General features: G+C 35.3%; 1 protein-coding gene across 1 annotated transcript in view; it reads right to left on the bottom strand.

The window, feature by feature from the left end:
* The window catches only part of AKAP6 (A-kinase anchoring protein 6), a 254,431-nt gene that overhangs the window by 197,078 nt on the left and 39,949 nt on the right, over nucleotides 1–17,404 (bottom strand). Inside the window, exon 2 of the mRNA XM_083862864.1 lies at nucleotides 11,527–11,884. Within this exon, the coding sequence (XP_083718990.1) occupies nucleotides 11,527–11,841 (315 nt within the window). The 5' untranslated portion in view covers nucleotides 11,842–11,884. The remainder of the gene's footprint in view (nucleotides 1–11,526; nucleotides 11,885–17,404) is intronic.

A 17,404-nucleotide genomic window follows, 5' to 3' on the forward strand; every position in this document is an offset into this window, starting at 1 on the left:
TGTACTTTAAGCTGAGAATCACTTTTTTCACTGCATTCCTATTATGAACCCCTTTGCTGCAGCCTATCTTCCATTAGCACCCAGCAGAGACTGAAGGTTTGATCTGTTCCTCCTTTCACTTTCAAATTCTTTCTTCCAGGAAACGAGGAATTAAATAGACCTGCTTGGAGTGCACACATTGACTCCCCTGTTATTCTGGCAAACAGCTGAACTGAAAACAGTTGGAGCTGCAGATTTCACTCACACCATTCAAGTTTAGTATCCTATTAAAAAATCCTCAATGCATTATCATTACAAAGTATGAGTTGACATATTTAAAGAGACATACTGCAATTCAAAGACTAAGTGAAGTGAGACTTCTCTGTTATAACATTTCATCATCCTCCTGACAAACCAAAAGATAAGTAAGCTTGCTGCAGAGAAACAATTTCTCTAAATTGCATTTCTAAAATTTCACAGAGAATAAATAAAATAAATTGGTTGAACAAGGACTGCATTTTTATTCTTCTATATAAAAAATGTCAAGTTCATAATACAAAAACAGTTTTAGATTTTGCTTTGAAGGATTTAATAATGAAAAACTCTAAACATGGTCTTTCCTAGGAAATAAAAGGCTGGCTAAAACCAGTTTTTCTTCTCCTATTCCAAGTAATTGACTGTCACATTCTAGACATTTCTAAGCAATGGGATTACATCATTCAAATTTTTTAAAGAAAACAGCTGTTACATCCAATATTCATGACTTGTAAGTTTTCCATATCAAGTTATTCAGCTGTTCTTTCAGTTCGTGTGAGCTGCAGTGAAATGAAACTGTGCAAAAGACCAAATAGTTTTATTCCATAGTTAAATGAATGCACATATTGTTCCAAAGTAACAGAAACAAAACAAAACCAACAAAAATCTTGGTCTAATCATTGCTTCAGTGGACTGGAAGCTCCTTATTCTTCCCACACACAAATTTAGTACAATATTTTGTTGCATATTTCACATTGCTTCTTATTCACATTTGATGTGCCCAGCTGTATGTGCTATGTGTGAATAATTCTTACAGAACTTCATAGGCAGAAAGAAAGGAAAGGAAAACACACAGAGAGATTTTTAAGACAGAGCATAGATACTTTTGAAGATCCATGCCAACTCTCATAATCAGCTATCTCAAATTCAGCCTTACATCTTTTTCACTGGTTTTGTTTGGATTGTTTTGGTTTTTTCAGTGAAAGATAGATACACTTGGATAAAAGAAGTTTATCATGTTGCTATTTAGAAACATATTTAGATATTAGATATTTAGATGGTCCTGAGTGTTTTAAAAGAGGTTAAACAAAATTCCTTATTCTGCTTAAGGCATAAGGACATTCTCATACTAAAATTTTATCATGCTGGATACATTATGTTTCTAGGATGTTGTTAAATTCTCTTCCAGAAAACTGATTTTGTAATAACACTTACCACAAAATATAAATGCTCATTTTGATTTAAATAAATTGTGAACTGTAAGCAAAACAGTAAGAGAACCATGGTGTTACAGAGAGAGAGCTTGCCTTAGGAGCTGCCTGGGAGAGTGAGGGGCTGATAACAGCAGTGGTCTCATGGATGGGTTGAACTGCCATAACTTGCTGTTACTGCTGATTTTGCTGCCAGTTTATTTTGGACCTGGCACAAGCCACATTGTGTCTGTATGGTCTGTACTATGTCAAGCATACAGTGGGTGTGCCGCAAAAAAACCTTCAAAACAGCAGGAAAAAACAACCAAAATATTGTTACCCAGTGACCTATGCAAACTTAAAGAAACTTTAATTTTGTATCCAACAGGAAGGTCTGGGGTTATAGGTGTCTCCATCTTCAGAGACACACTTAATTTAAGCACGTTCTCCTGCTGGTGGCATTACCGAGCTGGTATTTTTCTGACATAGAGAAATAGCAGAAATTCACTGTAGATATTGAATGTTTCAAGGTAGCCAGGATACAGATACATATAAATATATGTACAAAAAGGCACACATATTTCTCTGAAGGTTCTACACCAGTGTTACCACTACAAGATCAAGTTTTTTATTTTGCAAATAGGCTAAACTTGACACATTCCTAAAGATAATTTTTTCCAGAAAAAATATTTTTAAAAACTTGCAAATTACTGTTGGTAATGCTCCAAAGTTCTGTGTATGTGATAGCAAACTTTCCCCTTTTGCCATCCCTCCCTAATTCTTTTTTCCCTCCTTAGCAGCACGGGCAACAGCTGGGCAGGTCGTGCAGCACTAGATGGTGCTGCAGCACAGCCACAGCAGAGCCTGCTGCCTCTGATGTCTGCTGGACCTGAAATGTCTCACTGCTCTTTTTAATATTGAAGTTACTAAACATGGTACTAAAGACTATTGCCCAAGGCCTCTGGGTTTTCCTGTTGTTTCATTGGGTTTTTTTTTTTCTTTGTTTTAACATAAATTCTAGCTTTCTAGGACACTATGCTCTGTGTGGTTTTCTTGTCCATGCTGAAGGAATAGAAATAAGGAAGAAGAAAATTGACATACATAATAAATGCAATTAATGAGCCACAAAGTAATTTTTTAAGCTTATCGCTTGCCTACTTTATCTTTTACAGTGAACCAAGAAGAAAAATAGCAAAGATCTTCCTACAATACTACAACACAAAATTGTATCTTGTGAAAGTAATTTTTCTAATAGAAATGCAATAAAATAATTTAGTACAGAAGTAACTAAGCAAAGCACAACATTATAAATATGTTATTTACACGTTAAAATATAATTCAAATATGTTATTTAACTCCACATTTCTGTACTTCCATACGGTTCAACAGCTTCCCAGATGTATAAAGTGGTCTATGTGTATTGCAAAACTATATCTTAATTATCCATTAGTTTCCTGGATTTCTTTATATTACTAAATGCAAAGATTTTTACTTTGTGTGTTTCATTTTTATCCATTACTATTATTGTTGTTATTGTTATTATTTCTGTTTGGTTGGCCTCAATAAGTAGGCTTCTATGCGCTGAGTAATTTGCCAATTGCAACTGGTTCTGCAAGAGAGCAAAGTGCACTTGGCAGGAACAGTTCAATGAAGTTAAGCCTTCAAAGAAGACTTGAAGCATTTAATAATTTCTGTTTAATGAAGAATTCTTAGAAATTCTTGCAGCTGTCTGTTTATAGCTCTACCTCATTTGCAGTATTTCACTACCAAAATTAAATCACCTCTTCCATAAATGCTAAAAGCCATATTGGTTATTCAAGGACAAACTATTCAATCATCAAGGCAACAAAATCTTTAGTCATTCATTTATAACAACTGAATCTTCATCTTTCATAAGGGAACAAACAAAACTGAGCATAAAACCTCCAATAAAATCAGCAAGGTCAGATTCTAGAAATGCAGGACTGTGTCAACACAAAGCCAGGTGCTGACTACCTGGATTGCTGCACACAACCACACTCAAAACTATTTAAAGTAAAACCAAGTCCTGCATCCCAATAACCTATGCATTCCTTGATTTGAGCATACTAGAAAACATATGAAACACTTTAAACTGAATTTTATTTTACTCTTTTATAGTCATAGACATTACACAAGAGCAGATTGAAAAAAAAAAATTAAAAAAAAACAACAAACAAACAAACAAAAAAAAAACCAAAAAAAACCACCACCTCTACACAGAAGTAAGGCCCATGTCATCTACTTCCCTCCTTCATTTTTAATTAATTAAGCATTTTTAATGTGCTCTGTCAGACTCCTACTCTCTCCACAGAACATGTGGTGTTAGTCCAGGTTAGAAAAGGAATCTTTTTGAAGCAGCAATTCAGCATGGCAGCAGATGACTCAGCATTGTACTTCAGCAAAGGACAAATAGGAAAAAGAAAATTAAAAAGGACAGGAATCAGATGCGAGTTTTGGAAGACAAAAAGAGAGAACCTGAAAATAGCTGACAGAAAAATAAAACAGGGGAGACAGGCTGGAAAATAAAGCTAGCAACAAACAGCTAGAATATGATTTGCAACCTAACAAATAAAAGCACCAAGCCATCAATGTGTATCAACGTTGTAATTTTTGTGAATAAAGGAAAATGTCTTTTTCAGAAGATACCTATATAACATGGGTTTTTCCTTGGTAATTTTGAAGCAACCTCTTTAATAACTTACAGGTGTGGCCCTTTCATTCTGATTTGCTGTCTCCTATATCAGATAACACAGTAGCAAAGAAAATCTATCTAATAACTGAGAATTGATCAAAATTCACAAATTACACCCAAATACTGTAACTACAAACCTGAGCACATTAATTTAAATTGCAGTGGAGATCACCATGAAGTCTTTGCTGCTCAAATGCTTAGTTTGATGATCTAGCTATCCATTAGCTTAAAAAAAAAAAAAAAGGAAGACAAAACTGACATTGAGAGATACTATAAATATTTAATTCATGATTAGGATCAAAACTGAATCTTGAACAGATTTGAGACAGGGAAGTTATTCTTATGGATCTCAGATGAAAATCAAAAGTATATAACTTAAACTGTAATGTGGTAAAAAAAATAAATGTCTTCAGCACTCCTTATTCTATCTAAAGTTGAAAGTAATACAGCATTCAGAATTTTGTGAGGTTTTTGAAAGCAAACAATCCTATATGCAACCAGAAATGCAATGCTTCTTTGGAGAAAAGAGAGTAGCTCCCTTCCCATGTATTCTTCTATTTACCTCTGTTTTAATTCCTCTTATTGAACTGCTGGTCTAGATTCATAAACAAGGTGAATACTTAAAGTGCTTTTTAAAGAGAAGGTTATATTTGTAATAATACATGTGAGGTTACCCATTTTCCTGTGTAAAATCTGGCATTTTAATTCAATATATCAAAATTATCTATTTCAAGTTAAGATCCTAGTCCCATGTGAAAAAGGGATCCTGTACCTAAAAATAAACAAATGTGTAGTAAATTGTTTTTTCTCCAGTTAAACTGTTAAAGGAGGCATCTGAACTTTTGGGAAGTCCCCATAAGTATTGTATGAAAGAAGAGCAGATGACCTTAGCAAAGAAAACATAGACTAGCTACAGTGGTACCATGTCTGTACAAATCCTACTGTATTGCCCTTGGAAATATCCCTCTTCCCTTTGTTTTATCATGAGTCTTACAGTATCTGGTAATATTCCTAAATGTCCAAATTGTAAAATTCATTTATTGCCTAAAAATCCTGGATTTAATTAAATGGATGTTAGCCATGCTTTTTTCATCAAAATACCCATGGAAGAGTAAGTAAGAATGTTTATTTTAGTATCTCAGCTCTGTGATGTTAGAGCATAGTTGGCTAATGATTTTTCAGACTTTCATTTGATGATTTTGTCTGCTCAGCTGCTGGACAGTGCTGAGACATAGAAAGAGATGTCAGCCATACTGTTCATACAAGCTCATGTGTGGTGCATCAGCCACTTCGTTCATCCCACACAGCTTAATAGTCTTAAAATATGATTCTATTTCTTTATTTTGTGAGGCCTTTTGGATACTTTACTGTGAGTACAGATACTTGGGACCATTTAAAATATAACATTTCTCCTTGACTATAATTTCTTTTTCCCAAGGGGTACTGTACTCTGTCACGTCAGGAGACTTTATTCCGTCAGTATATAAATAGACATACAGACATAGAGTAACCTATGAAGCACAAGGTGAACTGCAAACACAGATGTCTTACACACATTAATGGTGCACTACAGTGAACTGTAATACAGTTTCTGTAATACTATAGAGCAGATAATTCGGAAGAATTTTTCAGAAAAATCAGGAATGCATGAGAAATAAGTCCATATGCAAATGCTGAGGTAGTAGTGGCACTGTATTTCTGTTGGAGTACTACAAAGATACATATATGAGTATAATTATGCATAAATATGCCCATATATGTCTGTCAGTTATAAAAATAATATATTTCATTATTTCAGCAAACAATCACACTAGAAATGCAGATAGAAAATCATCTTTTCCTTGTACATTAGTAGGTAAGCTATGGTTAAATCTACAGAACCTATTCTGAAGAAACTTGCTTTCTTGCCTGTGGAATATCTGCACTGTTTTTTATCAGAAGCAAATGTATTCATCTCAACACAAAGAGATGAAAGGTGACACCAAAAGAAAAGACTGTATCTTGAAGCTTGTTTCGAGTCCCTTTTGAAGTATGGAACCACAGTGAAGGGCATGTATGGCTCCATAGCCAGCTGAGGAGAATAAAAGAATATAGCTCAGACATTTACGTGATTCCTTTTCTCAGCTAACACAGATTATGAAAAGGAAGTACATTGCTCAGTGGGAAAGGAAAATTGCAATGTACTACTAGTAGGTTTTATATTTTGTGAAAACTTATAAATGTTCTGTCAGAACTTTGGAGTGTTATGATAGCTGTAGTAGTAGTGCTGTAATGCAGTGCTGCTTTATGTCTTTTGAATTACATGTGTTTTTCAAAAAGAAATACAAAAGATTCCAAAAAAAAGAAGTGCTCCATCTTTTGAAATGAAAGGGTTAGAATCATAACTGACTACATGAAAATTGCTGTCTTTCTCCAGGGAATCATTTACAGGGAGAAACTGGCAGGTATTAGTTCTCCTTTTGCTTTCTCCACAAGAAATTACATAGAACCTGTTTGTTTTGTGGATTTACAAAGGAATCACACCAATTCACAGCAGAGTTTTTTAAGAGCTAACTATAGAGAAAGGCATTTCATTTTGTAATTCACAAAATGCAAGAGGCAAATATCCAAGTATGTTTAAAAATCACCAACTTTCAGAACCTGTTTTTACTAAAATGCAACTTTGTTATGTCATTCAGATATTCATGCTACATTTTTGCATTCAGACTGTAATCATCCTATAACCTGAAATTTCTTCTGTAACTCTCCCATAATAAAAGCTCATACGGAAATTTTAAACATAATGTAACAAACTCAAAAATTTCTTACATTTTGTGCCATTTTCTGTGCCTGACTGTGACTGTTCCCTTATGCTATATTAGAGGTTTTGGATATTTCTTATAAGTGACATGTAATTATAAACTGAAAAAGTAACAAACCCAGCCCCTATAATGGCTTATAAGAAATACATCCACCAATGCAACTGAAATATGCAAAGCAAGAAAACACCTATGAACACCATAGTACACAGACCATAAATAGGTGACTGCTATAGTACATAATATTATTCTACCTTGTAACATACAGGCTCACACAAATTGTCAAGAAAAAAAATCACTGCTAGGATTTACATGGCACTGCTTACACACACATCTATATTTGCATAGATATTCATAAAAAAAATCTTGCAACAAAGTCACAGCTCTCATAACAAATTCACATTACTTACTTTTGAATAAAGATAATTATATACTGCCAATGACCTCTCCTTTTAAAAGCTGACAGTACTAAATCTTAGTCACATCATCGAAATAGTATTAATTTATAGTTTTCCAGGAAATCTGAACAGCAGTGTGTGTTATCATCACCACATACACAAATACTAAACAACATAATATATACTCTCAGCAAATGTTTTTTGTTAATGAATTTGCGCAATGACTTGACATACAAAATTTTTTCATCATTATGAAATTTATATCATTCTAGCATTGTATCCAGTAAACATTTATATTTTAATCAGACTAAGATACAGGCTAGAGGAGACTGTAATAGGTAACATCTGTGCTGGAATCTAATAGTCACTCAATATTTCTCCAGAGACCACTGGTAGAGCATATATTAGCTCATTTTCTACAGCCTGTATCAACATGTTTTTATGTAGGAGCAATATGGAGAGAGGAGAGGAAGAAGTAAGAATTGTGCATCTATTCATTCATGTCTTGGTGACATCTAAAACAAATTTTGGAGTAAGTATATGTTTCAAAAGTGTAAATATCCAAATGAAAATGAGATTTTACAGAGATTTTATTTTAGAACTAGAAGAAATTGCAAGTGGCAGAAGACCCACTTTTTTCCTAATTACAGGCAAATGTTCACCTTTTTCTTCCGAGTCTCCTGACTGCTGAACAATCTAAATGTCTATTTTAGGACAACCTTAAGAACCCCACAGCATTGCAGATGCTATTGTACTCATATCTACAAATTCCCTGAATTACACATCACCCTTCTATGTCCAAATATGTCACTGAGAACTAATGAATGCATCTCTATCCTCAGAAGAAATATCTCAGGTTGCAGAATTTTTGCTCAGTGTATTGTTAGGTGTTTGCTTTGTTAGAAACTCAAGCTGATTAAAGGAGTTGTTCATATTGCCCTTTGCTTTAAGGGGAGGGCTTAGATACTTTACTCAATGTTCAGAATTCCTTTCCAAAGGTCATGTATATGGAACTCAAGTGAATCTATCATGCAACATACGCCTTTTCTTTAGTCTTTTTTTTTTCCAATCTGTTTTCCCCAAGCCTAGATGAACTATCCAGTGCTGATGTTCTACCTCTCCAAGGAATATTCAAATTTCTTTGTCACAAGAACATTAATTCCAACAATTTTTATTGGTCACCTTTCCTGCCTCTTCAGAAAGAAAGTCCAAGCTTAAAAGGGTCCAGAATGCTGTCTGCAACATTTATTAATTATTCATTTATCCTGATAAATTATGCAAGCCAGATCTTCCATTATCACTGGGGCTACCAGTTAAGGCTTCTTCAGCTTTTAGCTATTTTTATTCCCCTGATACATAGATAACAGCAGACTAACCAAGTAGTGCTCACTTCTCTACTCAGAAACAGAAAGGAACCTCTTATTGTTTCTCAATTTTTTTCTACTTTTCATTACCTCCTAATTCTTTGAGCCTCTTATTTTATTCTAACCAGCAGCCTTCTCTCTTAATTCGATCCAGCTTTCTTTAGAAGGCAACTGAATCTCCAGTGAAATATAAATGCTCTTTCTGTGTCCATACAAAGCACATATAGGGCATTCTGGAATCTGAAGAGCTACAGGTCATCCAACTGTCTTCCTGGAGTACTCATGTGAAGCTGAGCTTTCCAGGAAATTTCCCAAGGGACAATATAAGAAAAACCTCCCACTCATGCTATGTGACTTGTTCTGAGAAAGGGCATTGCCAAAGTGAGACAAACAAGTATTTTCAAAGGATCAGTGGTGGTTAGTAAAGCCCTAAGTCATGTAGCATGAAAAGAGGCTAGCAGCAAATACCAACATCCCTAGGGAACAAGCCACAATAAAGAAAGCAATGCTCTTGATTACAGAAAGAGCAGAAGCACAGACAGATCTGCAGCTGAGATACTGAGAAAATTTTCACAAGACAAAGAGATGATCTGTGTAGTGAACACTTTTCCAAGGAATAATATGAAGAGTCTGCTATGGCCTGGATCCCCAAACCAGTCTTATCACCACAAGCCAACAGAGAGCCAGAGGAAAGAAATCCACTCTAAGCATCCAAAATAAATAGAAAGCTTCTTGAAAATGGAATCAGGCATCTCCTAGCTGAGGAAAATATACTATGAGAAAATGAAAAAAATGCTTGTCTTACTGCTACATTTGCATTTTGAAAATTATATTCAAAAACCATTATGTTATAGACTTTTATCCAGAGTCTGTATAATTCATTTTTCTCATTATGATTTGGACAAAAGAGCAGAAAGAAAACTTCAGAAATTTACAGATGAAAACAATAAGTGTGCTTGGAGGAGAAGCTTGTGGAATGAGATAAAAGATAAAAAGATTAATAATGGACAAAGGTAAAATCCTACATGTAAAATTTCATGGGTAAGAGAGAGGTGAAAAAACTATATTGTGGGAAAGGAGATTGGGTGTTACAGTGAATTACAAGCTGAATTTTAATCAACCATCTCCTGCTGTTTTGGAAAGCAAGAAAATACTAAACTGGTATGTATTGTTTGAGAAATATGCGAAACACTTTTTCCAGTTTACTCAGCAATGGTCAAGCTTCACACTGAGCCCACTGCCAAGTCTGGGCACAACAGTTCCAGAAGGACACACATCATTGGGAAGTAGCCCCTCAGGAACAATATCAGAGGGCAGAAGATAAAAGAAATATCTGTAGGAAGTTGTAGTTGGACTTTTTTGTTTGGTTTGGATTGTTTTGTTTTGTCTTTTGCTTAGTTTTAGTTAGTTATATAGTAGATAAAATATTAAAAAATTATCTAAAGTCTATATTATATTATATTATACTATATAAAATAATTTCACAACACTTGTGAAATTCTTCTACAGCCATATTTCTTTCTGTCTATATACAGATTAAAAGGTCTGCAGGTTACAGAAGCTCTGTATTCCTAATACATTTGGTAAAACTTTGCTTCATTTGTTTACATAGATAAAACCCTTAGGAAAGTATCTTCTTAACTCCCCTCAACTTTTGTGACTTCACAAATAAACTCTAAAAAGAAGAAAAACCATGAGGAATGCTCTTCACTCACTGACTTCCATTTATAAATAAAATGTATTAGTGGACATATGAGGATGAGTTGTATGAACACAATATTCTCCTTTCATAAGCAGGCACAAATCAGTCCTGCTTGTGCTCTGAACCAGCCCAAAGCTGTGTGCAACCACCCTCAAGCTCCACAGACCTCCAGTTTCAGCTCAGTGCTGCTGGTAGTACAGCCACAAGCAATTCCAGCTCAGGACTAGCACCAAGCCCAGCAAGACTTCTCATGTCTGCCTGCAGAAATACCTTTTCACAGGATCTGCTAAAAACTTACAGCAGATTGCAGATTTAGTCCTTTCTTGCTGTCAAAAGCTGGCAATACCTACCCTAATCTTTTCAGTAAAATGGTGGGACCATTAAGAAATCAAGATCAGCTCCCTTTGGTTAGGACTGATTACAGTACAAACACCCTGGTTAGTGTTAGTATAACAGTGTTGTATTTTAAGACAGCTTACAGCTACGGTCCCAAAATAAACACAAATAGAATTCCACTGCACTGAGTATGAAGGAAGACTGTTCACATAAACAGGCCTCAGAATGCAACTCTGAAGACAGCTCAGCCTGAAGAGATAACATTTGTGCTATTTTTGGAGACTGACACCTTCAAAAGCATGCTTCATCTGCTGCAGCAAACCAGGCCATGCAAATGAACATACACTTATGGTCCCAGGCACTAATTATTTGAATTTTGCCTTGAATTTTAAATGAGTGGCCCTGTTTACTGGAATGTTAGGAATTTTATTGGAATTCTGTTTGGGAGTTTTAGGTACAGAAGCCCATTAAAATCAGTGGGAATATTTCTGGGCACTTGTGAGATGTCCAATCAAGTTACTGATAATGTTTTATTGCTTGCTTTTGAAGTATGAACATGTTCATGAATATGGTTATGACTGCTGAATTAAGTGATGAGCAAATAACATTGCAGAAATTCTGGTAATAAAGTGGTTTCTGTTATCTCCCTTAAAAGGATTTATTCACTTTTTAACACAGGCATTTAAGACATGCTTCAGCAGTTAGGCAAAGCCCATTGGTTTATTTTACTAACAGCAGAGTTGAATGAGACACCTTCACTGAGAAGTTCTGTGATATAAAATCCATCCTACCTTCAGCTGTACCAGGTGCACATCCACGTGCTTGCTGTCCGAGTCCTGCTGGACGGAGTAGGTCAGATCCCGGACCCTTTCAGATGTCATCCGAAGCCAGGTCTCAATTTCTGGCAAGTGGAGAACAATCTTCCAGTCAGCCCCAGTGTGCAGAGGAGGAGGCTTTTCATACTGCTGGCCAGAGTCAAGGTCCTTCAGGACATCCCCTTCCCCTTCTCGTTCCACTGTAGGAGTCATGTTTATGAGCATGGGAGAGGCATCAGATGGCATCGGATCCAGTTCTTGTGTTCTCATGGGGGAAAGTGCTACATCCATGGCTAACGTGCGAAAGTCTAAACCATACTTCTTTCAAAAATAGCTGCAAAGATAAAAAGAAAACACGCTGCTGTGTTAAGACCAAATTTAGTAACAAAATGCTCAATGACAAGCAGTAAATGATAATGTCTGAGATGTATTACACATCCAAACAAATTCTTCACCCTAAAAATCTATACTGGAAGTTCAAGACTAAATGGACTTTTTCAAAATAACTTTGTTAATTTGAAAACAATCTTTGTATGAGGAAAGTAAAGAATACTTAATTTCTCTGCTTGTAATTTCCGCTTGTAATTTCCAATTGTAATTTCTCATCTAATTTCCAATCACATTGGAAATTATAGTTTTTATTAAGGAAAATATGTTCTGATTTTTTACAACTGCAACATAGATAAATTAACATTGACAAAGTCTGCAGAACTTTACCAAACTCCACAAGTTAATACAAGACTGGTATTTGTAAACTAGTATATATTGGAACATATTCCTTGGCCTGAAATTTAGGGCTAAACAGAATATTTCAAGATTTATTTAAATTTCCCAACTGTCCACTCAACTATAGACCATGTATAACAAAAAATTTGCAGGCAAACTTGAAGCAATTATTGAGTACATGTGGTTGATTTATTGATTTTTGTTTTGAACTTTAAATTCTAGCAGTTTTGTTAGATTAAGAACGGTTGCAATAAACAACGACTCAGCAAAACAAAGGTATAATAATTCCCAAGGTCAAAATATGTACCTAAAATTAAAACATCATTTTACAAAGTGACTTTATGAAAGTCCAAATGCGGGGTCATTAGTATACACTTATGAGACCCACAGTAAAAAGTAAGTAAGTAAATCATTTTACTTTGTACCTCTTCCTCTGTATGTTCTAGTTACTTGTGTACTATGCATAAAGAAGGCTGCCATAAACCCTATGCACAAAAAACAAAAAAGAAACCCACAAAAAACAAACAAACCAAAAAATAACCCCAGACAACTTCACTTACTTAACATAAAATCTATAAGATTGTAGAAAAAACAGACCTTTCACTGTTAAATCAACACTGTGACTACTACACTGTGAGTTATATTCCTAAATATTTCATGTGAAGCCTCAGCACCCAGGGACTACTCCTGCAGTGAGAGTATCAAAGAAGTATCCAGTCACAATGTCACTTGTCATAGCCAGGAAGGGCAAAAAAATTATATTTCGTGTTAATTTTATTTAATTTCGTACCATGGCACTACTTAGTAAATCAGTGCTTGCACGTCTATCACGGTCACAAAACAAAATATTCAGTTATACTAAATATAAATTTGGCACTTCAGAACAAAATTTTCTATCAGTGCAATCAAGTAAAGGAAATAAAAGAAGAATCCAAACATTCTCAGTGTCTGCTGTACAATTGCCAGCTCTTTTAGCTCAAATTTTGAAAAATTATTAATTAAATGGTGTTAAAGAAAAAGTTCTCCAGCAAAGCTGGATGAATTAACATTTCAGGTTACTGAGTATTTTCTAAGTTCATCTCTTTACATCACTTATTTTCAGCTTAAACTCTGTTGCTGTAAATGCTCAACATAAATTGTTAGAAAAATCAGTATAATAACATTTTTGTCTGAGACATTGCTGATCATAGCCCCAGTTCTAAGGCGTAGAATTCACCTGTTCTAACAGTCAAAACTATCTTAATATTTTAAACATATTCCTTACATTATCTTCTCCTGAAAGTGAAATTTTGGTGAAACACATGTGGTCCTTATTTCTGCGTGTTTATTGTTAAATGTGCCATCAGAGAAACAGTTGGCTGAGAATCACTAAATGATACCAAAGCACAGGAAAAGCAGCTCTTGCTTTGTCGTTTTTTCACAAAAAATAACCCCTGGCACTCTTACAGAGTATGACTCAGCTCTAGTAAGGACATTAAAGCAATTAGCAAAGAGAAATGAAAACACGCTCCTGCAGAAGCAAACAAAAGCTGGTCCATGCTGCATGCAGAGCGGACATGCAGCTTTCATGCACTGAGTGTGCAATTAGCAACCATTAGGAACCTGCTGACCTGTTTTTTGCTGCTCTGTGCTTGACTCTCTATGAGTGGCTCTCCAGCACTACAGCTAATGCCTCCTTAATCCTAGTAGCTCTTACAGTCAAGTCCTTTACATTCTTTCTTTTCCGCCAGATCACAAGAAGTTGCAACATTTCAATTAAGAGTACGTGGAGAAATTTTAAAATAAATAATTCTTTACCTAGTATTTAAAACACTTTATAAAAAAGAATCTACAAAAGTACTACAAAACTACTACAAAAGTACTACAAAAGTAATTAAATACACTGCAGATACTAATTAGCAAGGTCTGTGAAAGATTTAAAAAGCTCCCAAATGCTTGAAAGGAGAAACTTGCAGCTAGAAATGACTGAATCCAAACACTAGGACACAGACTTTTTTAAATTGATTCTTGGGAGAGTAAAAAGGCACCATTATCCAAGTGTGCTGGGAGAAAGGACAACTGAAAGGTTCTCCTCAATTCTAATTTTGAAGTACGAAATAGCAAACAACAAGGCCCAGCAGCAGCCAACCTCATAGACATATCTATTTTATGCAAATTAGGAGTTATAAATCTTGCTGAAACACTCTTGATCGCAAGTTGGTTCTACTAAAAATAAGGGAAAAGAAGTTAAACAATGCTTTGGGGTCATATATTACACTGAGTATGAAGTATTTTAAGTATGGAGTATTTTAAGTGACTGATTTAAATGCTGGCCTTAAATTTTGTTATATTTCTGGAGTATTTTGTTTTTCCAGATTCTGAGAGATGTACAAACACTGAATTGTAAACCATTATAATAAGTATTAAAACACATCCAAAACTGAATAAATTTTTTAGAGGTGCAAAAAATTTTTTTTAAATGAGGCAAAGAAGGGATTTTTTTTCCTTCTAAGCAGGACCTTATCACTGCCAAACATGCTTTATACAACTTAAAAGCTATGCTGTCTCATTTTCTGCATCACAAAATCCTGGTAGCATCAATGACACTTTGAGGTGGGCAAGCCATCCTAAATCACATTCCAGCTTTTTTTTTAAGCCAAACCTTTCCTATACAAAGAAGAGTTATACAAACAAGCTGATTTCAAATCAGATGAACATGCAATATCAAATGTCCTGATCAATAAAAAGTCCATCTTTCAACATTTGTGGGGCATAACCTTATTTTCATCATCACAATCATACTGAGAGTTATGATACCATTATTTCTAAAAAATACTCAACCCATTATTTATTTCTGCCACTTCAAAAACTACTGTTTCAGTCTGCTGAAGGGCACATTTAAGAACTATACAACACAGCAACCAGCTTGCATTCCTTCTGGTGGGAGAAAAAAAAAATAGATGAATCAAGCATATTTTTTGCCTTGTGTTAATTCTTTATATACAGTCTTACATTGTCATGGATACTTGTATAAAAGGTGAGAGATCCTGTGTAAGCACATACACACATATGCTTTCTATCTTCATCTTTAGTAAGTGCATTATGGCAAACAGATGGCTGATTACCTTCCACTAATCTCACAGACAATCTCACTTTCCCCAGCTTTTCTGCTCAGTCAGATGCTAACACTCTTATGCAAAACATGGAATGTCTGTGTCAACCATAATATAGTTTATCAATCACCACCAGCCTTGAAAGGCTTCTCGCGCTCATTCTGCTCCCCAGTTGTTCACATTTCCCTTGTTTATAAAGTACAGGCCACATTCCCTCTGCCAGCTATCAGATCATCCACATTTTCCTCCAATAGCAGTCAGCTCCAGTCAAACAAAGAATCATTAAGCATTTTAAGCCATAGCATAGTCCAGCCATTGATCAGTGGTGCAGACACTGGGTCGAATGAATGTTAATGAGCTCTAATTTCCCTTACTGTCACATATTGTTAAAATCAGCTGTAATCACTATACAGCCACCTGTCTGTCAAGTAAATAATTTATTTCAATCTGAAAAATGCCACAAAAAAACCCAGAGAAACACCACCACTAAATAATTTTGTCTGCTTGCTGATTTTGAAATCTAATGATGTAAACTTTAACATCTTATTTAACAAGCTCTGAATTTTCTTGAAGAGATACAGTGAAAATGAATGTCTCACACAGACAAGTTACATTATAATGTCATTTCCATTTCAGTAGCCTCAGGAATTCTCTGAAAAATTATAAAGCCCATTATACTTTTCCTTGGAAATGTAATTAACTGTATCAACTACAAAGATAAACTATGTCAATGCAAAAAAACCTGAAATATCTCATGTCAGTAACATATAGAGCAAATTGAATTTAATATCACAGTAAGCCTATGTATGCTACACTGATCCTGTTGCTGATTTCCTATATGATTTAAGAAATAAACCTATTTCAAAAAGCTTTGAAAGAGCTGAATTCTAATGGACTCAATTTAAGTTTTTCTCTTCATATCGTTCCCTGTGACTGTGTTTCAAAAATATCACCTTTGCAGTTATTCTATTATTATATTTAAAATTCTGAACAATTTAAAATTGAACAATTTTTCATTTAGGACTGCTTGGCCTCCTATTTCATATGTGAGACTCTTAGAAAATAAATTTGATAGGGAACAAGGTGATGCCTCAATTCCTTTAGAATACAAACCAAAGAGGCTTGCACAGTAATTCCAATATTAAACACGAAAAGTAACGTGAATCATGATTACAATTTTTAACGTGACTGATTTAAAGCCCATTAATGTCCTGAGTTGACCGTGCCTCCTATCCCATATCGTGGACTACCTTGTTATGTCTAACAGCTGTCCCGTCCGTCTCCCCCCTTTCGGGGGGGCTGGGACTTTTGCTGTTGGCTCGGCTGGCACTCTCTCTCTCTCTCTCTGCTCGGCTGCTGGCTTTTTGGCTGCTCTGGCTTGGCTTTTGCCACTTGGCTTTTTGCTGATTAGCTTGCTGCTTTGCTTGCTCTTTTTCTCTTTCTGCCACCTCTGTTTGTTTTTTTTTATTTCTTTCCCTCTTTTCCCTTTCTATCCCCGCCCCCCCACCCCTTTAAGATTTTGGACCGGCACCGGACCTGACCTGACAAGTCTGAGGATCTCTGGAGCTTGCGAAAGAAGCTCTGCGCCCTCTCCCTCACAGTAACCTGAGCTTTTTTTTTTTTCTTTTCCCTTGTGTCAGGGAGTGTTTTTTTTTCATTTGTCAATAAATCTTTTTTTTTCCACTCTGTTCGAGAAATTCCTTCCCAAACCCAGGGTTGGGGGAGGGGTGGTAGAGGTTTTGTTTTTAGGGGATTCCTTTGGAGGGTCTCCCCTAATTTATCCTAAACCAGGACAGACTGCTTGGCCTCCTATTTCATATGTGAGACTCTTAGAAAATAAATTTGATAGGCAACAAGATGATGCCTCAATTCCTTTAGAATACAGACCAAAGAGGCTTGCACAGTAATTCCAATATTAATCATGAACAGTAACATGAATCATGATTACAATTTTTAACATGACTGATTTAAAGTCCATTAAAAAGTCTGCCCCCAAGGCTTTAATGGCAGCAAAGCCAGACCATCAATTTTTAACT

Source organism: Zosterops lateralis, assembly GCF_965231275.1.
Source record: "Zosterops lateralis genome assembly, chromosome: 6".
In the NCBI taxonomy this organism is placed as follows: Eukaryota; Metazoa; Chordata; class Aves; order Passeriformes; family Zosteropidae; genus Zosterops; species Zosterops lateralis.